General features: G+C 38.2%; 1 protein-coding gene and 1 non-coding gene across 2 annotated transcripts in view; both read right to left on the bottom strand.

The window, feature by feature from the left end:
* WIF1 (WNT inhibitory factor 1) overlaps window positions 1-27,589 on the bottom strand; it is a 65,479-nt gene that overhangs the window by 15,442 nt on the left and 22,448 nt on the right. The window contains exons 3-5 of the mRNA XM_010994210.3: window positions 11,769-11,877; window positions 1,046-1,186; window positions 49-144 (exon numbers count right to left, since the gene is read on the bottom strand). Coding sequence (XP_010992512.1) covers window positions 49-144; window positions 1,046-1,186; window positions 11,769-11,877 — 346 coding nt within the window. The remainder of the gene's footprint in view (window positions 1-48; window positions 145-1,045; window positions 1,187-11,768; window positions 11,878-27,589) is intronic.
* TRNAA-GGC (transfer RNA alanine (anticodon GGC)) lies at window positions 17,882-17,953 on the bottom strand. Its single transcript has one exon. It is a non-coding gene; the product is annotated as a tRNA-Ala (tRNA).

The raw sequence follows: 27,589 nt of genomic DNA, 5'->3' as shown, positions 1-27,589 counted from the left end.
GTGACGCTCGTCTCACCAGGCAGCGCGCCGGCGCCCTCCGCTCCTCACCTTTCTCGCAGTGAGGTCCGTAGAGCCCGTCGGGACACTCGCAGACTCGCCTTTCATTACAAAAGCCTCCATGTCGGCACCCTCCTGGGCACTCAGCTTCACCAAAGAGAAACAAGGTTTATGTGGACAGCTCTGCAATCACGCCGAGTGAACTGCAGCCAGCAGGAAGAAGGCAGCGGTGGCTTTCCCTCCGGCGCACCAGTGATCACAGGCAACTGAATCCCAGTACTTCCCTCATTCTCTCCACACCCCTTGTACTTCACCAGGTCTTCATGAAATTAAGATTTTTGCCTCTCTCAATCCTATTTCCTGCAGTAGGGGGCTCACGGAGGACGTCAAAGCAAGCTTTATTCTGCCTGCACTCCTCCCCACCCCCCCATTCACCTACTGTACTTCCTGAAATTTGCACTGAGATAGAGTAAATGATACTGCCCTCAATATTCACTTTCAGAGGGCGGGAAGACCTTTTGGCGCACTGGAGCCCCGAAAGCCTCCAGAGCTTAAATTCTGGGCTGGAAGAGCTTGCATCAGGATGGGAAAGGGGACAGGCCTTCATGCTTGACTGGGCACCCAGGCAGTGGTGGTGAGGTGCCTTTGCCTGGCAGAGATTGCTGGCATGATGGTGGCACTCTGTCTTCCATGGATGTCAGCAGCACCAAACTTTTGGCAGGGGGTATGTATGGGTGGTGGTAGTTGCTGGTAATGACTGGCAACCTAGATATGAGGTTGGGGAGTCCCAAATATTATGCTGGAGGAGGGAAGGAGAGAGGTAGAAGACAGGGTGTTTTGAAGGAATACTGGAGTTCCTAAAATTGTGATTGGGGTCAAAGCAGATAGTCTGTCTTAGTACTATTACTGGACCCTATGTTTACCAGCCCCACTACCCACTGGTGTGGTTAAAACTGTGCAAAAACTCTAGCTAGCTAGCTATAATTTTGTGCCCAAATCACACCTGGAAGCCTTATGAGCCTTCTCTTGAATCCGCGTCACTGATTACCTTGTTGACAGGTTTTAAAGAAGATGGCATTCTGTGGCGTCTGCAGGATGGTGTTGCCTTCAGAATTCATTACAATCACATTCACTTCGAATGCTGCCACTCCATCTTGTTTGCCAAGACACGGGAAACCGACTTGAACAACTAAAGAAAGTACAGAAAAACAGTTTATCTAGTTGATTCCAGTTTTACAGAAATCTTGGTAAGAGAGACAAAGAACAAAGCATCAATGTTCACATTTTGTTATCTGACATTCTTGTTATCTCCACTAGAGTAGGGACTGTATTATGATTATCTGGGCACTCTCTATAGAACCTGTACATCATGCTGGGTGGAGAAAATTAATGACCCTCATTAATTTATACCCTATAATGTGAAATTGGGAATATTTTTGTTTATAGTCTAAGCTTGTACCATCTTGAAAAAAAGATGGTAAATTTCTCTGAGAAGTAAAGGTGCAAATTAGGTAGCACAGACTGATTAATTAGGAAAAGAAACTTTGTGAGTACTTTCACCAGCCTCCATATAATTCAAAAAGAACTAACAATCAACATTTCATAACAACTGATACCACAGATACACAAAAAACCATAGAAGAATACTATGAACAATTATATGCCAAAAAACTGGATAACCTAGAAGAAATGGACAAGTTTCTAGAAACATACAGCCCACCAAAACTGAATCCAGAAGAAATAGATAATTTGTACAAATAGATCAATCACTAGAAGTGAAATAGAATCTATAATAAAAAAACTTCCTGCAAACAAAAGTCCAGGAACAAATGGCTTCACTGGGAATTCTACTAAACATGCAAAGAAGAAATTACACTGATCTTTTTCGAACTCTTCCAAAAGACTGAAGAGGAACACTCCTAAAGTCATTCTATAAAGCCACTATCACCCTAATACCAAAACCAGAAAAAGACTGTCAAAAAAAAAATTACAGGCAATATCTTTGATAAATGTAGATGCAGAGATTCTAAACAAAATATTAGTAAGCCAAATCCAACAACACATAAAAAAGATCACACACCATGATCAAGTTGGATTCATTCCAGGGTCACAAGGATGGTTCAACATACGCAAATTAATCACTGTGATACACCACATCAACAAAAGAAAAGACAAAAATCACGTGATCATCTCGACAGATGCAGGTAAAGCATTTGATAAAATTAAACATCCATTCATGATAAAAACTCTTACCAAAGTGGGTATAGAGGGAACATACCTGAACATAATAAAAGCTATTTATGACAAACCCACAGCCAACATAATACTCAAATCTGTCCTGAAACAAAAGAACAAAGCTGGAGATATAACCCTCCTGGACTTCAGTCAATACTACAAAGCTACAGTAATCAACATAGCACAGTATTGGCACAAAAACAGACATGGATCAATGAAACAGAATAGAGAGCCCAGAAGTAAACCCACACAACTATGGTCAGTTAATCTTCGACAAAGGAGGCAAGGCTGTACAATAGACATTTTCTGTCTTCAGCAAGTGGTGTTGGGAAAGCTGGACAGCCACATGTAAATCAATGAAGTTAGAACATACCGTCACACCATACAACAAAACTAAACTCAAAATGGCTTAAAGGCTTAAACATAAGACAGGATGCCATAAACCTAAAAGAGAACATAGGCAAAACATTCTCTGACATAAATCGTAGTAATGTTTTCCTAGGTCAGTCTCCCAAGGCAATAAAAATAAAAGCAAAAATATACAAATAGGACCTAATCAAACTTACGAGCTTTTACACAGCAGAAAACCGTAAACAAAATGAAAAGACAACCTATGGACTGGGAGAAAATATTTGCAAATGATGTGTCTGACAAGGGCTAATTCAAAAAGATACACACACCCCAAGTTCACAGCAGCACCATTTACAATAGCCAAGACATGGAAGCAACCTAAATGTCCATTGACAGATGACTTGTTAAAGATGTGGTATATGTATACAATGGGATATTACTCAGCCATAAAAAAGAATAAAATAATGCCATTTGCAGCAACATGGATGGACCTAGAGATTATCATACTAAGTGAAGTAAGTCAGAGAAAGACAAGTATCATATGATATCACTTATATGTGGAATCTAAAATATGATACAAATGAACTTACTTACAAAACAGGAAACAGACTCATAGACATAAAAAACAAATTTGTGGTTACCAAAGAGGAAAGCAGGTAGGACGAGAGATAAATTAAGAGTTGGGGATTAGTAGATAGAAACTACTATATATAAAATAGATAAACAATAAAGTCCTACTGTACAGCACAAGGAACTACATTCAATATCTTCTAAGAACTATAATGAAAAGAATGTGAAAAATATACACATATAACTGAATCACTATGCAATGTACTAGAAACTAACACAATGTTGTAAATCAACATACTTGAATAAAAAAATTAACATTTCAGAATCTATTAAAATAAAGCCCATTAAGTAACACCCTACTAGTTTATTTTCACTTTGTGTGCTTGAAAGTGACAAAATCTCTTCTTCGGAAATATTCTACAATTCAAAGTAGACTCCAATCATTGGACTGAGTTAATATCTTCTCAGGCTATTTGTTAATATTAAGAAGTATCCATATCTTAGGGATCTAGAAGAGAGTCTGGTGTGGTGAAATAAGCTCACAATAATCTCATGATAGGCTTATATCCAACGGTTTAGGTTCCTAAGGAGAAACCACTCCTTTTCTGTGAGACTGATGACCACTTGGGTGCATAGGTGCTGACTAAGCAGAGAGTGGAAACTCATGTGTGGTTGTACAGAGACGGTGAAGAGGCCACCGACGGTGGAGTACCCATGAGTCATTGAGTGAAAACTGGCTCAAGTCATTGGCTGGGAAACTGACTATGTAAATTTCTAAAATCCACTCGATTATCATAACATATCCACTGGGGAAGACTGATACAGCTGATCCACTAGACTATAATTCTTCTTATGAATAGGAAGAAATATTGCTAATAGGTATACATATGAAGTTCTACTTCATTTTGTTTCTGTATGGCAGGATATGGTTACTGCCAAGCATGGAAAAATCATACCATGCCAAGAAAAATCCTTCCCCTTCAGAGTTTTCATAAACCTTTCCCCTAGGTTTACAAGAAGAAATAAGCTGGAAACTGGTCTGCTCTTTTCCGTGAGGCATTGCACACAAGCTGGTCATACAATCTTCTTAACGTGCTTGGCAACCAAAAACCTCTTTTAGGGCTTTGGCATTGTCAGTGCATGACTGTGTCATTCTCCAAATAACACGGATTTCCAGTTCTCCTGAATCTTGAGATCTGAGCAACATAAATAATCAATTAAACAATGAAAAAATATAGATATTTTAACAGAAATAAAAGAAGGAAAAACCAAAATTGTGCCTGAAGTTCCAAAGTAAAATTGTCCCCACTGAAAAACCATGGTTTAATGAAATCTTATGTATGAAAATGCAAATTTACAAAAGGCAAAAAAGCCATTGTAGAGATTTCCATTTCAAAGGGAAGCGAAGGAGCTGACAAGTAATTTCTTTCGATGGTTAACACTTCACTTTGTTCAAGTATAAAATGTCTTATCTTTCAAAAGAAATGTCTCTTTCTTATGAATTTTTTGCAAAGATGAGCAGGCCAGTAATTGCCCCGAGGTTTGAAAAGATGGAAGAACCTAAAAGACAGGACTCTGAGGCTTTTCCTCACCACATGTCACCATCTAAACTATTATTTTCCAGGTGTCTGTTTCTCCTGGAACTTACTGAGCCTCCAGTTTGCAGCCAGCCCACCTAATTCTTTTAAGAAGGCACTTCAGAGTTATTTTACTTCTCAGAATCTTGGTATGGAAGAGAAGATGCTTGTAAGCAAACTCATCTTCATTTCTGTTCATCAGCATTGTCAAATTTCAAAACATCTCTTGGATGTCAAGTATCAAAACATCTCTTAGATGTCAAATATCAAAAAATGTCTTATAATATTTATGGGATATTCAGTTAGGAATAATGACTGGTTTGTATTTTCAGATGGGCTAAAAGCAAGCCTTTCCTAAACCTGGTTAAGCTGTGACTGCATGTTACATGCTCCAGTCATAGGGGGTCTTCTAGAGGGTGTGGAGTGCCCACGTGGGAAGTGTGTGATTAGCGAATGTGGCCTCTCAGTTAGTGAAGGTACAGAGATGCATAGAGTTCCTGGCCTGCGGTGATCTAAACAGTATGACTCCAAACAACCCACGTGGAGAAAAACAAGGATGCAAAATCCAATAGAAAGAAAATACGCTATAAGTAACTTCTGTAAGGTTTTCAAGATGAATTTTTCCCCTTAAATGGCTAAATACGAATTTGAGTCAAAATACAGAGAGTTCATCTATTCCATAAGTACTTATTGGATGTTTACTGTGTGACACTGTTCTAAGCACTGGGGATACTTCAGTGAACAAGACAAAAACCCTTGCCTTTGTGGCACTTACACGTTTCAGTGATTTATTGTGAAGATATTCTGTGATGGTGAAATATTTTAACCATTAAAAAAATCTAGAAAAATGAAGCAAACATTGACACATGTTTAAAGCTGCAGACTTAAATTAGAATTGGAAGTAGCTGCAGTGTTTGTTTTGGGTCTATAACTACTGGATTCTTTGGGTCTCGACTTTTATCATCTCTCCAAGTTCAATTTGCTTGTATTTTAACTTTATGTCAGGTGCATGAACATCTTCTGAGAACAGTGTTTAATTCTTAAAACCAGGATCAGGTAGAGAATTGCACGTGCTATGATCCATTGATTTGGGGTGGTTTAGTTAAACTCCTTAGGCCTCAGTTTCCTCATTTGGCCATAAGACTAATAATAATACTATTAAAATAATTTTTAGAAATTTTTTGTGTGTGAAAATTCCTGTTATTTGAAAGTCTAAAGAAAAGTGTAATGTTATCGTCTACCATCAAATATGTGTTAGATTAAAAAAAAAAATCTTACCAAAAAACTCACACCTAAAAGGGGGTAGAATGGAATAAATTGGGAGTTCGAGATGTGCAAATACTAACTACAATATATAAAATAGATAAACAAGTTTCTACTGTATAACACAAGGACCTATATTCAATATCTTGTTGTAATCTATAATGAAAAAGAATATGTAAATAATTATATGTATGTGTATGACTGAAACATTATGCTGTGCACCAGAAATTGACACATTGTAACTGACTATCCTACGATAAAAACTCACACCTACAGTACAGTTATACAAAATCATGCCAAATGCAAAAGAGAAAAAAGTCTTTTCTATTTTTGAACAGGTAAACTTGAGGCAATCTTGGCAAATGACTAAGATGTAGCGTCTTCATCTTCTTAGTAAACCAACAGAAAAGCTATCCCTAATAATGGTTTTACTCATCCAAAATTATGTACAATTAACATTAATATGAAATATTTTCTATCTTCATCTTTTAAAGATCTGCACACTCCAGGTTTAAAATCTTGCTTATTTTACTTATATATTTATCATTCCAACCTGACAAATTCAACTCCCAGTTAAAAATGAACACATCAAAAATCCACTTACCCCAGGTGGAAAAGTTTTACCCACACATACTCATCTATTCTGGAACAGGACGCACGTAAACATAATTATGGTCTGAACTCTAATACAAAATGATTTGAAAGGAATTAGGAAATAACATTTAGAACTTAGGATGTACCTAGGTTATGAGTTTCAATAAATTAATTCTTAAAGTAAAAGTAAAAATTAGTGAAAAATGTATAAACCACACTACTTACACTAGCCCATTTTTCAGTTTTGAAACATGAAATGGAAATTTTATGCCTTTTCGGCAAACTCTACTTGTCCTCCTTTCCGCTTATAAAATGTATGTGTAAGGCCACTTAAGTAATAATAATTGACTACCTTTCAAACTTGCGTCAAAGAATTTTGCTTTAAAAAAACAACTTGACTTTAGTTAGCCTCATCTTCAGTGACTGACTTTCGTATGACCTGTGTTCTACCCAAACTGGATTTCTTTCAGTTCCTGAACATGGGCTGCTCGTCCACAGTGCCTGACTGCACACCCCTCCTGCTGCCTGGAATGTTCTTTCTCCTCTTTTCTGTCCAGGGTCCTCCCACTCACCTTTCAAAGCCAAAATTAAACAGCTCTTGCTGTCTGTATCCTTCCCTAACACCCCCTGCCTGAATTATTTCACATATATTTCACAAACACCTCTGTCTATGACTGCATTGTAATCTGATGATTTCATTATGATTCTGTATCCTTTGCTAAAAATGAGATTTTCAAAGGTAAGGACCATATCTTAAGCGGTTTTGTAATCTTAGCGCCTAGTGTGTTGTCCTTTATAAACTAGACACTGACAGCCACAAAGATATACCTCATGGGAGACACAGCCATACACCTTTGTACACGCAGACACACTAGCACATATATAAGTGCACATTTGCACACATATACAGAAAGAGACAGAAGTCCACCGCAGACAGTGGGAGACACAGTAAAATATGAACACTGTGCACTCAGAAAAACACATACACAAAGAAAATGAGACATCAAAGGTAGAAACAGCACAGACTCTACTTCCAAGGAAAAATAGAAACGTGAAAGTTACATTGTGCCTTTGTGAAAAACAGCCTATGAGTAGAGAGCCACTTTTACCCAAAACTAGATGGAACTTAGGCCAGATGTTGTGACTTCTAGTGCAGCCTAGGTTGTGTAATCGAGATCAAGGTAAATTAAAACAACTCAGAAAGATGAAAGCAGACTGAACACATCTCACATGGTATTCAGATACACACTGATGTGCCATTGATTGCGCATAAACTAACTCTTCTCTAGACGTAAACAACAGACTTATTCTTATGAAATATCTCTTCCAGATTGAGCCAGGCATGGTGCCCACTCAGCCTTAGCCTTGGTCACTCCAGCTGCCGCCTTACAACAAGGGAGGAGCTGAGAAAGGCGGGCGAGCGCTCATCCTTGACACCACATGATTAGAAACTGCTCCACGAACATAAATCACCCAACGCGAACAGTCATCGCTGCTCCACGCCGTGCTGACAGCCACTCATTCTCTCAGCAAACACTTCCTGAGCACCTACTCTGGGTTTCACCTAGGACGGGGGTCACCAAGGAGATGGTCCTTCCAGCATCAGCACCTATTTGACAATTTCAGCACACTGGATTCTTGATGGTTATGGTTGAGAAACACCCCTGCTCTGTTGGTTTCATGGGATGATAGAGACAGAGTGTTCTAAGAGGCAAAGCCTTAGCTTGATGGAAACTGTTTTTCGTTAACCAACTCAGGAATTTTACTGAACCACCACCCTGCAGTTTGTATTTCCTGTTTTTGTTCTCTTCAGATGCCAGAAGGCAGGCACTTCATAACTGTTAAAGATCAAGAGTTTTCTTTTTCATGCAGTGTTTAGGCATATAGGAGTCTGTAGGATAAAAGAACAGCTTAGCAGCGTGGGGGTATTAAATAGACCAGTGGAGTAACAAAGGCTACCTGGATGCTTAGGAGCAAGACACACTGATTTGGTTACTTTTTAATAATTCAAGGTACCCTCACTGCTGGTGCTGGAGGACTGAGCTTAATAAAGCTAATGAATAACTGCCCTGCAATGGGCTCAAATTCCCATAAACATCTTGCACCTGCATTTCTGCAAACAAATCCTACATCTGCCTTCAAAACTCGTGTGTGTGTATGTGTGTGTGTGTGTGTGTGTGTGTCCTTTACATTTTATTATTTATAAAGATTCTAAATTATTAGCAAATGTTTTCTCTAAACATGACCTATTAACATATTCTCACATCATATATTCAAAACCTTATTGTTCCAATATTCTAAGTAGAATTTCAGTAAGCTTTTTTTTTTTTTTTTACTAAACACAAAAAATTGATACAGATGGGAAGATTTGGGATACAAGCACTCAACTGGAAATTCAAAGATGTAAGATTTATTGTAAGGTGAACAGGTATAATAACTGTAATTAACACAATGCATTTTAACGGGCTATAGTGAGTTTGTACTTTTTTAATAATCGGAAAAAGGCAAAGGAAAAATTCAAAAATATAAAATGGAAATTGAGAGACGTTCTGTATTTATTTTGTTCCTGACTGCTTCTAAAAAAATAAAATAAAAGAGGGAAAAATATGATCAAGAAAAACTGTATAGAAAATTACCTGTGACTAAAAAGGAACACCAAGTGACATGGCAGGAGCCTGAGTAATGGCCTTTTCCAAGAACTTGGTGGCCGTACTCTAGGAACTTCCTTGTCTCCATGGTGCAGCAGTGGGCAACAGTACTAGCATTACCATCTGGGCGGAAGTGGGCAGCCCATGTATCTGGAACGGCCTATTCCTCTCCTTGGGGCTACAAATCTCGGGTGAGTGAATCAGAACACGAGGCCTCTTTCCTTCATAGGAACTTCCTAGAGCCCAAACCCATCTAGATTGGAAGCAAATCCTATGGGAGGGCCGCCAGTCATACCCGCAGCGCTGGGATGACCCAAGAGAAACTCAGATTCACAGTCTTCCTGTCTATACCCACGTGGGCACCCACGCCAGGAAATTAGGAAATCTCTGTGCTTATTTAGTCCCCAACTCTTACAGCGCTGGGATGCGGCCATCTAGGTCCACTGAGAATCGTACATAACCACCACCTGCAAACGGACTTTGTTAGGGTGCCTGATTTCCTGATTATTTCATCAATTTAAATTGGCTCCTAATGAGATTTTCATTTGACATCTGACAAAATTATCCTAATGTTCCTCTAAAAGAGTAAGAGACAGGACTGTGCTATCACTTATTTTAAGATACTATAAAATTACAAATATTACAATATTAAACAGTAAGCTCAAAAACCAACTCTATGTATAGAAGAACTTGCTGTAAACTGAAGAGCACATTTTGGATCAATCCAACTTTTTACACTGAAAAAGTTGATGATTCAGAAAAATAATGCAGGATAGAACCCTAACTCATACTATCGTCAAAATTTTTATAAAATATTAAAAGCATGTACAAATGATCACTTACCTGCTCTCTAGAACAGGAATTAACTTCCAAGCATAAAAGTAATAGGGAAAAAAGCCACAAAGGAAAAGATGTTTTGACCACCATAGGATTTTAAAGCCTCTGCATATCCCCCCTCAAAAAAATAAAAGATAAATGATAAATGGAAAAAATTGCAATCAAGAATAAATATTTAATATATAGTGAGCTTTGCAAATCAGTAAGAACCACGTTATTTCAATTTAAAAATGAGTATGGTACACAGATATTTTACATTATCTAACAAATATATAAAAATATCTCCTACCTCAACCGGAATTAAAAAAAATCAAACTAAACACTGAGAAACCACTTTTTACTTTTTAAGTCAGCAGAACAGCTCACATGATTAATAACCCATGTTGTTGAGGTTATAGTAAGGCAGGCACTCTCCCACACTGCTAGCCAGGGTGCTTATCAGCACAACCTTTGCAGAAAGTAATTTGGCATTTTGGCAATTTGTTCTAAGAGCCTTTTAAAAACTTCATAGTTCATTTCCTTTGACACAATAACTTTACTTCTAAGACCCTATTTTCACAAAATAATGAGATGAACTTCAAGATTTCAGTACACACATTCATCCAAGTATTTTCTGAATGCCTGTTCTATCTGGGCCCTGTGCTGGCAGTTGTGGTGAAGGAGACAAACAGGGCATGGCGCAACAACCACCTGTTACTTTAAAAAGGATGTTGATTGTGCTATTTCCCATATGCAAACCCTAAAAACAATCTGAGGAACCCACAATAAGGGAATGAGTAAATAAATCATGGTATGTTCATAAAATGGAATATTGTAAAGGCATTAAAAACAACTTTTGGAAAAATCTATAATGACATGAGAGAATGCTTATGTTAAAATGTTAAATGCAAAGAAAAATCATGCAAAACCAAATAGATAATATTACCACAATTATGTAAAAATATCTATACTGAGACTAGAAGGAACTACTGGAACATGTTAACAAAAGTGAACTCTGAATTCTTCTAAGAGTCATAAAACCTGGGGGCTCTAGTCTCAGCTTCCTGCTTATCATTAATATATGACTTTGGGAAAGTCAGTTAAACCTCACAAGCCTCAACTTTCTAATTTGTAAAATGGAGCTGTAACTCAGGCCTTAAATCCATCCCGAACACAAATTAGAGAATGCATGAATTGGTGCTATGTAGGCTGAGAAGTTCTAAACAAATACCACATACTGTATGTTCTTAGCAGGGAAGGATGATTAGATCTAAAAGACTGAACTCCCTTCTCCCATTTTTTTCCTGTCTCTTCTCTGCTTCAAATTCCTATTTAATTCAGTGTTCATTTGGGGGAAGTTTTTCTTGACTTATCCCATTTACCCTCCATCACTTACTGTGCATATTTGCCACATTTATATGCACTACATTAATTCACACTTATTGACCACGTATATTTCACGTGGTGACTTTCTTTTTTTAATCTGGAATCATTTATGAATTGAGTTTTTAGGAAATTCTAAAGTGTCCATTTCTTCATTCCCAGTTTAATCTTTTGCCCAAAGGAAATAGGACATAGCAACTGATCTGCTCTAAAATCAATAGATCTCTTCAGGAAAACATTCTGTAACCCCTCTGATGGGTGACATCTGGATCTAAAATATTATTTCCATCACCATTTTAAATGTAAACCTTTCTCTGAGGCAAAGACCACCCACCTGATGCCTTGTGAGGCACTGTTCCCAGCAGAGGGACGTTGACAGTTGGGTCTGCCATGATGCCTTTATCCAGGGAGCGCAAGGAGAGGAATTCATAGAAGTATTCTGCCTACAACAAAAGGCATTGACAGTCAGTACCATGGAAACCACAGAGAGTGGGAAGGCACTTCTCAATTCATCATCCTTCTGATGGGAGGCTAACATTTTTCACTACAGAATTTTTGGAGCACACGACACCTCAAATATTGTGAAGACATAACTCTCTCTTCTGGGTTTTAGAACTCTAGAATTAGACTCTGTTTAGAGAAGTGATTCTTTAAAACATTAATAACATATCCAAAATATTCACAAGATAGCCTTTTAACTTAAACAATATTATTTAGTTGCTGTCTCTTAAAGGCTTGAGAAAAATGCTCGTAAGGAAACAAGTGAGGTCAAAACAATCTTCAACCAGCCTTTAGAAAATCCATCTCAGCTTCTTGAGTCATTCTGTAATTATTTTCAAACCTGAAGTGAGTCTTTTGACAAGAATTTCGAAAGCTGTAATAAATAAGCAACAATGAAAGCAGCAACCTATTGGTAAAAGAAGACATCAAAGTCCAGAATTTAATGATCTGGCTGTTAACATTTTTTTTTCAGTATCATTTCCTTTGGAAGGTTTATATTTAACATCTAAATTTAATTATGGAGAGAAAAGTCTGACAATGCAAAGACCACCACCACAAATGACAACAAGCCATAAAGCTTTACATTGTAAACATTTTCATTTTCCTACTAAGTTTAGTTGAGAAAGTGATTCTTGCTACTTGAACAGCCATGAAATACTGAAAGTAGTGACATATAATCTCACTGTAGAGATTTGATGCTTAACTGATTCTCAGCTGGCTTATTAAGAGGGTTTATGATGGAAACAACGTTTTCTTGCTTAGGAATAAAAATCAACAAATAGTATAGATACCAAAATGAGAGTTAGACTGATTGAGTGGTTCTACAGTTATCTGTAGAGATATCCAGAATTTGGATAAGTTAATTAACTAAACTGATTACATAAACATGGGCTAGAAAGAGGTTTAAAAAAGAACATGGCCCTTCTTGCATGCAGTATAAAATTTATTTTCCAACATGGAAAATAGGAAAGATACATGGTAGACATTCACGTAACTGCTTTATGTCACAATATCAATATTTTAGGCGTTAAGGAGTTTAACATGAGGATGGTAATGCAAGAGGGTAATCTCAGCACTGATAGAGACATCGTTTATACTTGCAGTTGGCTGAAAAATACTTCCTGATTTCATTAAGTCAAAAGGAGTACTTTCATTGACCAAATTCCCACTCCAATCCCTTTGAATTGTGGCAGTGGTTCCAAAAGACCACTGAGAAGGGTTCCCTAGGTGGGTAACAGAGTTGTGTGAATTAATTTTACTAAATTCATTCACTAGAAGGAGCCTGAAGATAAAGGGTCATGAGAGTGAATTCCTACGCTGTCTAAGGGAAGGCAGAGGATCGCAAGAAGTCTGATGAAAGGAGTGTTATCAAGAAAGGTAATTCAACTGGAATGAGTTCCTTTGAAAAAGAGAACATTAAGTACATCCCTTTGGGAAAACCAACGCCTATTAAAAGTGGGCTACTTCTTAGATGGTGTTTCATGAATCCAAGTGTTTTAAATGACTTCTCCACACTGCACTTCCCTCTATACTTTCCTAGATAATATTTACCATTTAGTTTTAAAACATATTTTGGTTGGCATTATGAAAGGGTTTAGCGCTATATGCCTTTATAATTAATAACTTTTGGGTTATTTATATTACCAAGTACAGTAATAGCAACTAGCAACAGTAATATAACATCTATTTATGTAATGCATACCACATGCCAGGACTTATTCTAAATATTTGTATTCATAGTACATTTAATGATGGAAAAGAGCTGAGTGAATAGAGTGCAAATATGCTGAAAATAAAACATTTCAGTAGTTATATTGCTTCAAATTCCACATGTTACCACTTGTTGCTCCAAAATTGTATCTTTGAGCTTTATCACATTACAAACTAAATGTGTGTTTATATATGAATGACATATTTTAAAACTGCATTTATAAAAACTAACGTTCATTCATTGTCACATTTTTTTCTCTGTGAGCTACCATAAGATCTTGTGTATATATATGTTCATGTATAACTGAAAAATTGTGCTCTACACTGGAATTTGACACAACATTGTAAAATGATTATAAATCAATACACAATGTTAAAAAAAACATAATTTCAGTAAGTCTTAAAAACCATTTTCTGCATTAATAAGAAAAAGGATGAAAGACTAGATACCAAGATTAAAACAATGACTGTGCAGAACTGATGGTAACTGATTTTTTTTTCCTTTCCTCTCTTTTCCAAATTTTCTACATGTGGTTCCACACCTTTTACAGTGAAATAAATACATTTATTTAAAAACAGACATTAATCATGTACCCTGCTTTCAGTTCTGTGTGGCTGATGATAACCACTGGCTCTATTTGTATAAATCTCTAGTCATAAATGAAATATTCTTCTTGGATGTCTATTTAGTACAGCGATGCTCATAGAACCTTTTATTTAAATCTCTTGCATGTCTCCGTGAAAGTGTGCTTTAAGAAAACAAGACTCAGTATTTAAGTAGCTTCTGAGTATCTCTTTCAAAAGCCTTTGATGATGTTCACGGAATGTGAGACTGAAAGAATTTCCCTCAGCGTCCATAAACATAACTTCATAGAACCTTTGGATCTCCTGTTGTTGCTTTTGAGTATGGTCAGGTGAAGTAGGTTGGGAAGCTTAAATCCATTATTTTTGGTACCAGAGAGTTCATAATTAGCATTGGCATGACTGCCTCACAGGATATAGCTATGTTTAATGAACTTCTCCGGCCAGCCAATACTCTCATCTTATCAATGACAAGTTTCACACTAGAGGTTTTAGGGTGTCCTTGGGATTTCTTTGAGAATCAGTAAACATCATGGCTTTTCTACTACAATTCTAAGACTGTATCACAAGGCAGGAACTGGCTGAAACAGTGTCTTCTCCTTCAATTTCATTAGCAAAAGGCAGTTGCCAGAAAGAACCTTTTTTTATTTGGCTTTCTTTTTAGAGATAGCAAAGCTCCTATAATCTCCAAAATATATAATTTTCTTCGTACTTGGTATTTATTTTTTAAAAGGAGCTTGTTCATGTCCATGTCCATTGCCTTCTTAAAAATCCAAAGTGAAAACCACTTAGAAACCAATCAACCATTTGTCTGATCTTGACACTGACTTCTTTCAGGGGTTCACTCTGGCGTTATAAAGCAACCTACCAAAACCACCAATACCATACAAATACTTTTACAAATAAATTATCATCAACATGAGATAGAGGATGAGTTATATTCCTCATTTAACTTAAAGGCTTAACTGTTTCCCCCAAAGTCATAGAAAATGGCTGATGAAATAAGTGATAGATTTATGAATGTCATATTATAATTTTGAGACAGGACTTTCTGTTTTAATTTTATTTATAATATAATAAATATTCTTAGTCCTAAACCTCTCCCCTGGAAAAACTGATCTGGGGGCAAATAAAACCTAAATTCTATGCCAAAAAGAACAGAGAGCTAGCTTTAAAGTTTGGGAACAAGTTTCACAAACTGCAGATTTATTACTGAGATAAAAGGAACTCAGAGCATGAACTGTACTAGGGAGGTGGCATACTGGAGAGCATGAAACCTCTATTAGGAAAAAGTACATTTTGTTTCATTAAGTGACACTAGTGGAAAGTCAGGTAGAGGTAACTAGGGTGCTTATTTGGGAAACGCATGAAAAGACTGCCTTGTATTCAAACAAAGAATGGGTCTATTCAGAAGAATAATTCACTTCTAAATTAAGTTGCTGAGAAATCTTGCTGGCCTGGTTTGCCATGCAGTAAATTTTCTTTTCATAGAGAAATATAAAAGACACCCAAATATTATCAAGAAAGGAGTGCTGGAGGCCGTTTAACTTGCTTCCAAGCGACTTGGCTGAATATTAGGGTTGTTCCTTCCAGAAGAGATGAAGACATCATTTAAACAGCAAAATGGGACAACTCAGAAGGCCTTCACTCTGGCACTCTTTTCTGGGTAGACATGAAGAAATGAAGCGGAGAACTGCATTAACCATTGGAAGGAATGGAGAGAATCCAGTATTTCTTTTCCATCTTTGAAGTTTGGAGTTTATGGTGCACACTTAATCTAATAAGCACAATAATTGCAGGAACCTCTGAGTTAAGAATCAAAGGTTCTTCATAAAACCATGGCTCTCAAACCTCTTTTAACTTCATGTCTTATGATGCGGATATAAGCATTCATGGGAAAACACTAGAACAATATAGGTATCAGATTTGTCCCAAAGAAAATTTCAGGTGATTTAAAAAGATAGAACTTACTGCCATAAAGCTTGAAATCTTACAAATAACTTTTGTGGAGTGTTTACCATACTCCAGTCACTGAATTCTTACAGCTTACTGTTACTATAGCATACAGGCGTGTTCAGATTAGCCAGGCCCCAAGTAGGAGAACCACCAAAGGAGTATAAAATAGCTCCTATATGGTATGTGAAAGGCCAGAAGAAATCTACTAAAATAAGCAAGAATGGAAAATAGTTCAATGTTAAAGTACCAAACAAAACGAACGAGCGTGCCCAATGCTTAAAATAATCTGACGCCTGAATGTCTAGACTGAAAATTGCCAGATCTCATATTCTTCCCTGGCATTCTTCTTGTCACCTCTCTGCAAAATTTCATCCTTCAAACTCAAAACTCGTTACCCTTGGAGTCTGCAACAGTCTGCTGATTCTTCTCCCACATCTTGATCTTCCTGTGTGTCCTTATGAAGTTTCCTCTCAGTTCATACTCTCAGAAAATCATTAAGACTCAAGCCTCAGCTCTTCACTCTTTATTTTCAGTCATAAAACGCCTGCACTTTCACAGATTGAATTATTTCCTTCTGTGCAATGATGCTCAGTGTGAACCATTCACACTGCCCCATGACCATGCTTGTGCACATGGCGCCCCATTCATCACCTTCCCAAACCAGCTTCCTCGCCTCATTGCTCTATATCTGTCAACAGTATCACCATTTTTCCAGTAACAGCAAACCTCAGAATTGCTTTTTCTTGCCTCTACCTCATCTCCCGATAGCCAGACACCCAAATCTTATCCTTTCTCTTCTCATATCCTCTTTTGATTCTGCTTCTTCATTTCATTCCTACTGCTTCCACCCTAACCCAGCTTTTATTTCCTTGAGGTGGCATTATTGTAACATTTCTTAAATATTCTTCTTGCCTGCCCCTTTAAAATATCTGCCATAACATAAGCCAGTATGTCTAATTAGAACATCACTGTTTTATTTAAGTATCATTGACTGACAATATTGTGTTAGTTTCAGGTGTTCCACATGGTGATTCACTATTTTTGCAGACTGTATTCCATTATAGGTTATTACAAGATAATGGGTATAATTCCCTATGCTATACAGTATATCCTTGTTGCTTATCTATTTTATATATAGTAATTTATATTTCTTAATCCTGTACCCCTAATTTGCCCCTCCCCTTCCCTCACCCCTTTGGTACCACATGTTTGTTTTCTGTGTCAGTGAGTCTGTGTCTGTTTTGCACATACATTTATTTGTATTATTTTTTAGATTCCACATGTAATTAATATATAGTTTTCTATATTTTTCTGTCTGACTTATTTCACTAAGCATAATATTCTCTAGGTCCACCCATGTTGTTGCAAATGGCAGTATCTCATTCTTTTTTATGGCTGAGTAATATTCCATTTTATGTATAAACCACATCTTCTTAATCCAATCATCTGTTGACGGACACTTGAGTATCTTCCATGTCTGGGCTATAGTAAATAGTGCTACTATGAATGTTGGGGTGTATGTATCTTTATAAATTAGTATTGCTTTTGCCATATCACAGTCCTTTCCTATCGCTCCTTACCTACAGGATAAAGCCTTTAGCCTTACCTGTGATAGCACTTAAACCAGCCTAGCCCTTAAACATGTACCATCATGTATTATTATAAAACTTTTCTTTTTTTTTTTTTTTTTTTGCTTAACAGAGGCACTGGGGATTGAACCCAGGACCTTGTGTATGCCAAGCACATGCTCTACCACTGAGCTATACCCCTCCACCCCCTTTTTAGATTCCTTTTAATGAAAGTAGTGGGGATTGAACCTAGGGCCTTGTGCCTGCTGGGCGTGTGCTCTACCACTGAGCTATTTCTCTCTCCCCTCTTATTATGAAACTTTTCACGTGAATATATCGTGTACTCTCAAATACATTTTGGATTCTTTATGTTAAGGATGGGATTAAATGTTTTTTCCAACACTCTGTTGGAGATTCACTCAGCCTTGTGCACAGCAAGGTGTTTAGTAAATATTTGCTGGATGCATGAATGACCTACCAAGAAGCATCCAGATGCGTAAAACTGGTGCGTTCCAGAACACTCCGTTGTGGTGAAATGGCATTAGCCTCTGATTCTACAGATAGGCAGCAGCTTCTCTGTTTTGGCAGTTGCTAAATTACTTTCATCAGTCAAAAGATTCTCTTCTATTTTGCTGTGTGGCCAGTCACCACAGCATACACAGAGAATAGAGAACATTTTCGAAAAAGGAGCGATCAAATGAACATTGACATTTGATATCCAGCCAACCTGGGCCTAGTTTGTAACCGTTTTATGCTTGTTTGGGGACAAAACTTTAGCAATCAGGCTCCCAGAAAGAATATAAGCAAGCAGTGTAAACAAGGTCCAGCTCTGAAACTTGACCTTTGCCCAATGGTCCTCTGGTTCATATTTCCCACTGAGGCCTCTCCTATAGGTTACAGATGTATAATTACAATGACATGCAATTTATACAATTTTAAAAGTTTTTAAGTAAAATTGCATAAATTTACATAAATTCTGCATTCTGTACATCACAATATGCAATTGCAAGGTCACTGAAATATCCACAATAACTTTTTTCTTGCTTTCTTTAGAGACTGGCTTTAAGAGGAACTTGTTTCAGAAACGAAAAGAAAAGGCACCTTCTCATGCTGAGTGGTTATTCAATTATGTCACTGGCCTTGGATTAAATTGACATTGAATTAACATTGCTTAAGGAGATAATTTCCATCAGCCTAGTTCTTCTGTTCTAGTCATGGCTTTTATACACACTAGACTAGACCACAGTCCCAGGGCTGGGGTGAGGGAGAGAAGTTATTGGAATATGATGGTAATAGCAAGACTTAAGGTCCAAGTAAACACACCCGGGACCACGAGAGTTTTGTAAACTAAAACTGGCAGGAGATCACACAGTTTGGCTTCACATGAATCTGAAATATCTAAGACATTTTCCATTTTTTCCTCCTCGGGTTTGGAATCATCACTGCTCATGCAAACCAGAAACAGACCTGGTTATCTGACAAATCACTGGCTAGTCACTCTTTTAAGATTCCTGAAGATAGGAAAGCAATGCAATAGACAGCTATATTGCTATTTTGCATTAGATAAAACCAAAAGCTAGGGTTATTGTTGTTGTTGTTTTTTGAAGGAGGGGTTACCCAGGAGTAGAAGAGCAAAGCGTTGGAGAATGGAAAAGGTTTTTTTTCAGTTCTTCTGAAGACTGAAAAAAAGGGTATCGGTATAAAGACCGTGTAGGTTCTAAATAAAATACAGCCCCTGTTCAACACACTTTCACCAGACTGCCAAAAGTTCCCATGGAAAGAGCAATATGCAGGCAGCAGAAGGGCTTCTGAAAGTTTCATTCCTCTTTATTCCTCAAGATTTCTGGGACAAGTTCCTCCTTCTCAGAGTAAGCTTGCCCTAATTCAAGTATTTGCCAAGTTATGGGTAGTGCCAACCTAAAAATCAGGCACTAGAGAGACAGACAGTATTGGACAACATTGAGCGGGGTAAGGGACAGGACAGGGTAAAGAAAACTTTATTACAAGTGGTGCAGCTGGCACTCTGGGGACTAGGGACAGTCTCTACAGGGGACACGGGGAAAGAAACCAGGGTGGAGGAACTCAGGAGCGCAGCTGGTTTCTCCTAGATACTAAGACAGAATAATTACTGGAGACCATGGAAGGGCTAATAAAGCAGCAGTATGAATGCAGGTGTTCTAGAGGAGATGGGAGAGGGAGATTTCAGTTCTGGAAAAGGAATACTTTTTCTATTTTTTTCCTTCACATCTCAAGATTTATATCTGAAGATTTCTTTTCTTACAGCTGCAGGAGCAGTCCCTGCAAATTTATGTGGGGGGAAGGGGAGAGAATGTGCTAAAAGTTACTCCTCTAATAATAATTTAAAACCTGAGCCATTACCCTTACACCTCATGCCGTATATTTATTCTTCATCAGTATCTCATTTCCTTGTTCTCACCTTCACACAGCTCGCACAGTGGTGTAATTCAGCACATCACTTTTTTTTTTTTTTTAACAGAATGACATAATGTGTCAAGAAATTTGGGTAATAAAGAGGCAAAGTTAATGTTCCATTACTTCCAGAGTTCTTTATAATGTATAGTTATCTCTAAAGGTATATATTTATTTCTCTCTACTGATAAAAAGTAAGTGTTTGAAATTTTTAACTGACTTAGAAATGTCAGGAGATAGCCTCAGTGACAGCTTTCGAACTATTTAATATTAGGTCATATTTTTCTTAGTTTTAGCTTCAGGTAATTTTCTGAAATTCTTTAATATATTTTTTATTGAATCCACATGGATGGTATTAGCTTAACTTCTTTGATGAAAACCGGGAAAAAAACACACTTTCTGCCTTAACTTCATGTTTTGAAAAAATGCATTAAACTACTTTGGGTAAAGGTTATGAGACATGCCTTAATTTAACTTCTTTGTTCATATAATTTCGATTTCATATATCAGAATACTATATGACAAGATATCTTCCAATGGCCTGTTGTTCTGTTCCTACCAAAGAGACAAACAGAAAGAAAAAAAAAAGTCTGTAACTTCATAATTAGATTTTCAAAATCCAAAATTTAGAGAACCAGTCTTACTAGCAAAAGATTCCAGTAACAGTCATGACTATACATTTTCTTCTACACAGAAAAAGCCACTGCCTAGAACATACAGCACAATCAACATTTTTAATCTTCTAAGCTCCTCCCGATATTTGCCGTTTTAAAACTGTTACTCATACATGCACCCATCATCCTTCTTTAAGAAACAGACAGAACTGAAGCAATTTCCTGGAGAACACTGATGCTGAAAATCCATAATCTGAGGACTGGCTAAATCTACATGGCCAACTCCAGGTGCCCCCGAGTACCCCTGAGCAATTCTTTTAAACATCCCTGGTCTCCCCTTCTCCTACACCCAGCAATTCCATAGATTCCCCAAAGTCCTCTGCCCCATTCCTGCTATCTTCACTCAACTAATGATGAGATCTTGTCCACAAGAAGAGAGACTGCTAGACAGGAATTCTCTCAACTTTCCTCCATCCACCTACAAACAGGCCACATCCATTCAATCCTGTGGCCTTCCCACATCCTCTGAGACTGGCTCCATCAATAATGTCATTTTCTCTCATATATTAATGTGATGAAAGGTTAAAAACTCAACCTTGTCTCTACCAGGCTATCTTTTTTCCCTCCTGTCATTATGATGCTTCCAAAGGACGCTATGCTCATGGCCCCAGGCTTCTTGCCCATCAGTTTTCAGCTCACTACAATACGGCTTTTTTGCCTTCATTACTATTAAAATATTCTCTTAAAAGGTCACTGATGACAACCTTCCAGTTGTTAAATTCATTGAGCACTTTTCCATCTTAATCTCTCTTGTATTCTCTTAAATATTTTAGCACAATCAACTTCTCTTTTGTCTGTTTTTTTTTTTTGATCTATATATAGCAACAGTCTCTCTGTGTTTTCCTTCTTCTCTGATCAGTCTTTTCCCTATGACCTTGACCTGCTTCTGTTTTTATAACCGCACCTTACAAAGAGCTCAGAATGTGGCCCATACACCATTCAAGAAGCCATAGCTTTTGTGTTCACATGCATGTAACTATTTTTCTGGGGAGAGTAGACCCTAGCTTTCAACACATTATTAAAGGAGTCCATGACTCAGAAAAAAAAAATTAAGAACCACTGCCTTCAATGTTGATGTTTCCAGGATATAATTTCTGGTATGTTCTTCCTGCTTCTGCTCTCTTCTTGGGGTATCTCATCTGTTTCCACGATTTCAATTTACACCTACATTTCAATGATCTCCAAATTTTTATCTCCACTTTTCACCCTTCTTCTGAGCTCTAAGTTCATATGGACAGCTGTCTACCAGACATCTCCCCTTGGGCTTAACATGTGAGAACCAAATTCCTAGAATGAACCTGCTCACTTATATTTCTTCAGACAGCAAGTACTATATAACCAATCACCCAAGATATAAACATGGCGGTCTTTCTAGACTACTTTTTCACCAACCACCTCCACAAACTCTCATTGATTCCTCAAATCTATTCCCTTCTTTTCCTTCCCACTGTTTCTACCAAGATTCAGACATTTCTCACCCATGATCCTGTAATTGTCCCCTAACTATCTCCCTGTTAATTAATGATCTCCAGATTTATCCCCTCCAATCTACAGTATCATCCTGCTTTTCCTCCTAAATGCTACCTGGACCACATCACCGCTCCTACTTAAAACCCATAATGATTTCTAATCACAAGGAAGAGTTGAGCTACCACTTTATGTCTTCTCTCATGTCTTTCCTCACAAGTCTTTGATCCAACTATAGCAAGCTCTGAGTCTACGGAAGTGCCATGATCTCTCATGAACCCTGCGCCCGACTCTGTGCTTGGAATGTCTACTCCCTGCCCTTGTCCACCAAGCAAACTTTGACATACCTCTCCCGACTCAGCGGAAATGTCACCCTTTTTGGTAAAACTTTCCCACCCCAGAGGCTCTTTCCTATACTTTTTCTTATCTTTACAATCTTGTTTACTTGTCTCCCTACTCCCTTCTATAGAAAGGACTTTGTCTATTCTTGTTTGAATCCCCAGTGATGAAAATATTTTTGTGGCTCAAAAATCTGTTTATAAAGAATGAATATGGGCTTTAAGTCAAATTAGTCATATCCTAAAAAAATAGGTAAATTATGTATTACCATGTCTAGTCAAGTCATGAAATTCCTGAGTTTAAATGGAACAGAAGCCGAAATATACTTGTGAAGCTTTGTTAAGAGAGGTGAACACTGGGATTCCAATCACAGGTCAGCAGGAAACAGGTGACAGTGAGACCACACACACAGAAACTAAGCTGGTCCTGAGCTGGCTCTGCACTGAGTCAGCAACCAGTCCAAATAACACCATCCAGAGGCTGGGATAAATTTGGGTGAAATTTGGGCTACAGTCAGACCAACTTGGCTCACAGTCTTATTCCACTACTGACTAGCTGGCCTTGGGCATAATCTTAGCTTCTAATTCATTCAACACATACGTGTTGAGTGTGCCAGGCACCAGGACAGACACATTGTGTATGCCTACACAATGCCAAGGATGAGTGAAAACAGATCCAGTGTCTGTCCTTTGGGAACTTGCAGGCTGGAAGGGAGTTGATCATTAATCAAATAATTAAAAAATTAAGTCTGTGTTAAAGGACTTCAGAGGATAAATATGTTAGTGCTTTGAATGTGTAACTGGACTTAGCTTGGGGGTCAAGAAAGGCTTGTGTGAGGTCTGCATGAGTGGGAATTAAAGAGCTGAAAGGGGGCAGTGTTTTCAGGAGAGGGAAGAACGGGTGTGTAGGCTCTGACAGGACTTTGGCAAGCATGAAGTGAAGGGGGGCCAGCACCTACTTTATCACATTGTTGCAAGGATTAAAATAAATAATCTGTGTCAAGTAGGTAGCCAACGTTGGCATACAGTAAGCCTTTGGCAAATGGTAGGATCAATACACAGGTCCCTCTGTGGTGGGGTGTGGGGGCAGAAGTTTCCAGACAGTGGGAGAACCATTGGGTAGAATGAAGCAGTCTGGGGATTTCTGGGTTTGGGGGGCTGGAGGAGTGTGAACAGGAGGGTTCTCACAGTCCTGAAGGGCATCAGCCGTGTGCTGTGGTTAGAGAGAGAAGAGTTCAAAAGGAGAGCAATGGCAGTGAAAATAGTCTAAAAAACCCTTTCCTTTTCTGCTCATTCCAGATATGAGTTTACAGTTGAGGTTATCCTAGGTAGGCAGAATTGCAATCACCTATTTCTTTAGCTTTAAAACAAGTTAGAAATGTCCTATCAAGCTATTCATTTATAGGAAATTCAGAGGATAGAAGAACAAGTAAAACTACACCACAAAGATGTAGTCAGCAAAATCCAGGCTATGGGAAACTCTACAGGCCAAAACCCAGTCTCCTCAACAAAAATTTGAAGAAACTTAAAAAAAAAAAAAAAAAAAGAATAATGGAAAGGAAGCATAGATTAAAAGAGACCTAAAAGGCTTATCAACCAATCACAATGTATGGACCTTATTTTTGGATTCCCATTCAAATAAGCAAACCTTTAAAAATGTATGATGTTTAGGAGAGATAGTTGGAAATTTAAACACTAACTGACTATTTGTTTATATGAGAGAATTATTTTTAATGTTTTTGTGGGGTTTTTAAAAGTTATCCTTATAGGTACATACTAAAATATTTATAGATGAAGTGATACGATACCCGAGATTGTTTCAAAATACTCTGGGAATGGGAACTAGGTGGGGAGTATAGACGAAACAAGACTGGCCATGAGTTAATCATTCCTGGCTTTGGGTGATGGATACATGGGTGTTCATGTTTCTATTCTTTATTTGTATATGTTTGAAATTTTCCATCAAAAAAGCTTTTTAAAAAGAAAACGGAGTCTCATATTGGCATCAGTGTTAAACAAATAGCTTCCGCTTACAGAGAATAACAAATTCCAAATGATACGGCAAAGCTTCCCCTCTGGCAGGATGCTCCTAACCAAGGCTCCCCACCCACTCTGGTCCAGACACACTAGCTTCCTTGCTGTTTCCTTAGAGTGCCAGGTACATACCCACGTGAGGAGCTCGGCACTAACTATTTCTTCTGCTGGGGTGCCCTGCTCCCAGATATCCACATGGCTTGCTCCCTGAATTTTATTCTGGTCTCACATAAAATGTCATCTCATCCAAGCTGCTTTGCTATTCATCCCTTCTGAAATAGCAACCCTCACCATGCGTATTTTTATTTTCTGATTTATATTTCCACATAGCACTTATGTCACTTGTTATATGTCCATTTAAACGTTTAAAAATCGTCTCCTCCTATTCACTACGTGGAGAGAAAGTGGGGCCAGCATTTCACCTCTTGCTCACTGCTGCATCCCTAGCACCTGGAGCAGCGTCCCCCACGTCGGAAGTGCTTGATCAATATTCATAGGATGAATGAGAGAAGGAATGAATAGAGAAAGATCAGCTAAATACAATGACCTATTGTTCTCTTTATGTTTCAATTTAGAAAGGTTTTGTTATTAATTAATTGAAATTAATTTACTTTAAAACTTTGCCTTCATCAGAACTACTGGCTGAAATTGATCCCTAGGGTAAAAGGCAAAATCAAACATGCTTTTGGAAATATAAACACAGTCTAACTTAACCACAATAACATTTTACCTATTGTCTGATTTCTTTCCATTCAAATTGTAATACAGGAAGTTGGTTGTATGGGATAAAACACTGGATTTAGTTTAAGCAGAAGCAAATACAGTTAGCCCTCTATATCCATGAGTTTCACATCCATGGATTCAACCAACCGGGGACAAAACTGCGGAGCGAAACAATGGATATGGAGGGCTGACTGTATTCATTGCACTGCACCACTTTTTATACTAAGGGACCAGAGCACCGTTGGATTTTGGTGTCCGTGGGGCCTCCTGGAACCAATACCCTGTGAATCCCAAAGGGCAACTGTACTCTTATTTCCTTAAGTAAGTTCAGGCAAAGAGTAGTGTTAGCAGAATTTCTCAAAGACAGGAACTGAGACTTCCGTACCTCTCACCTTGCTTAACACTGTACTGTATACCTGACAATACAGGCAATGAACACTACTGACTTAAACCAGAACTTTTTTTTTTTACACACTATTTCTATATCAATACAAGTAGGTGAATACGAGCGTCAGAAAGCTGGTAAATAACTGAACAAATACTTGGGGGAAGGCACAGCAGCAGAAGGAACAGTTAGTGTCATGTCCCTCAGGTGGGATGGTCCCTAGGACCATCAGGAAACAGCACGGAGGCCAGTGTGGCAGGACCAGAGTGGATGGGACGCTGTGATTGTGAGCGCCCAGCGGGAGGGGGAAGCACTGCACGATCACAGGCAAAGGAGTCACATCCTCCCAGTGGAGGAACCCAGAAATGTGTCCACACTAACACGGTGAGCACTGAACATCCTCTGGGGCAGAGTTAAACACTGAGTGACATCAATGCCCTGCCTCTTATCTTGTCTCACCTTTTCCAGGCCCTCCACCTGCAACCCGGTCACCCAGCCTTGGGGAATGGGAGGTGGTCTAGAGAGAAGAGTCAGCCAGGTCACAGCCAAGGGTGGGGAGGAGTTCTAACCATGAATAAAGATGAGAATTTTTCCTACTACACAGAAATGGATATGTTAATTATGGAAACAAGAATAACCTTAGCACTAAAGTCATCAGAGGACATTTTATTCTTTCTGGCCGACTAGAGAAATCCCAGATCTGCCTGACAATTCATCCAAAGGCCCAGGGGAAGGCAGCCTACAGAGTAGGTTGGGAGGTGCTATTGTGAAAAAGAGTAAAGACTGCTCTCTGTGATTACCCATATTGGCGTTCTGCTTTTTTGGTGTAATAGTTTTAAGCCCTTAGATCCTCATAGAAGGGTTTTTAAGAGCGAAGGAGAGGGCAGCATATTTTTCATTTAAACATTAGCCGACCTCACAGCCTCTCTGTCTTGCCCACTTCAAACATGTCAGAATATTAGGACCAATCTGAACCCCCTACCTTATGACTTTTTAATTATTATGTGACATACTAGCTTTCTCATTTCTAAAAATTATTTCCTGTAATTTATTTAGTACGTGCAGTTCCTTTTCTTAGAGGTAAACCTACTTAGTGATAATCACCGTCTTCTAAGAGCACAGTGAAAGACAGTACTTTACAGTTATGAGGCAGATGCGAGCAGACACCACAGTTAGTCAAGCTGATTCATTAAAAAAAAAAAAAGGCACATTAAAGCTGAATCAACTGTCATCTTTTAGTGATGACTGTTGATCTGATGTGATGAGAGAAAGTTCACGCACGTGGATGGGTTGATTCAGCTCCTGGACAGTCTGGAACATTGTTAACTCATACAGACTGATTCTGGCCCCGGTTCAAACTTCTGAGCCTTTGTTCTTGGGGCTCAGAGGACAGCTTTGAAGTTCAGGATAAAGCTCTTCTAACACACCATTACCAAAGAATAACCTTTTGATTATGATCTCATGAAAGTATAATCAATAACTTACATAAGTTAAAACCATGGCAAACAGTGACGGTCCTGTAATTGGACCTTTATGAATTCCATATGTTACACTCTCCGCATTAGCTAGCAGCCTTGCATAATATGTATATCTCTTCCCCAAACACAGCCCCTGAACTTTCTTAAAAGGCTATGAAACTTTTCACAGCTACTGTCAGCCTTGAACTCCTCAGGCCCCTAAGCGAGGGCGTGGATACCTAACGGGCAGGATTTTTAAAAAGCTTAAAAGGCCATTTCCCCCAAATCCAACAGACACTCATTTGTATAAAGCAATTTAATCAAAGCCAG

Source organism: Camelus dromedarius, chromosome 11 (genome assembly GCF_036321535.1).
Source record: "Camelus dromedarius isolate mCamDro1 chromosome 11, mCamDro1.pat, whole genome shotgun sequence".
NCBI lineage: Eukaryota > Metazoa > Chordata > Mammalia > Artiodactyla > Camelidae > Camelus > Camelus dromedarius.
The sequence above is the reverse complement of the archived record's forward strand: the minus strand, read 5'-3'. Positions and strand labels throughout refer to the sequence as shown.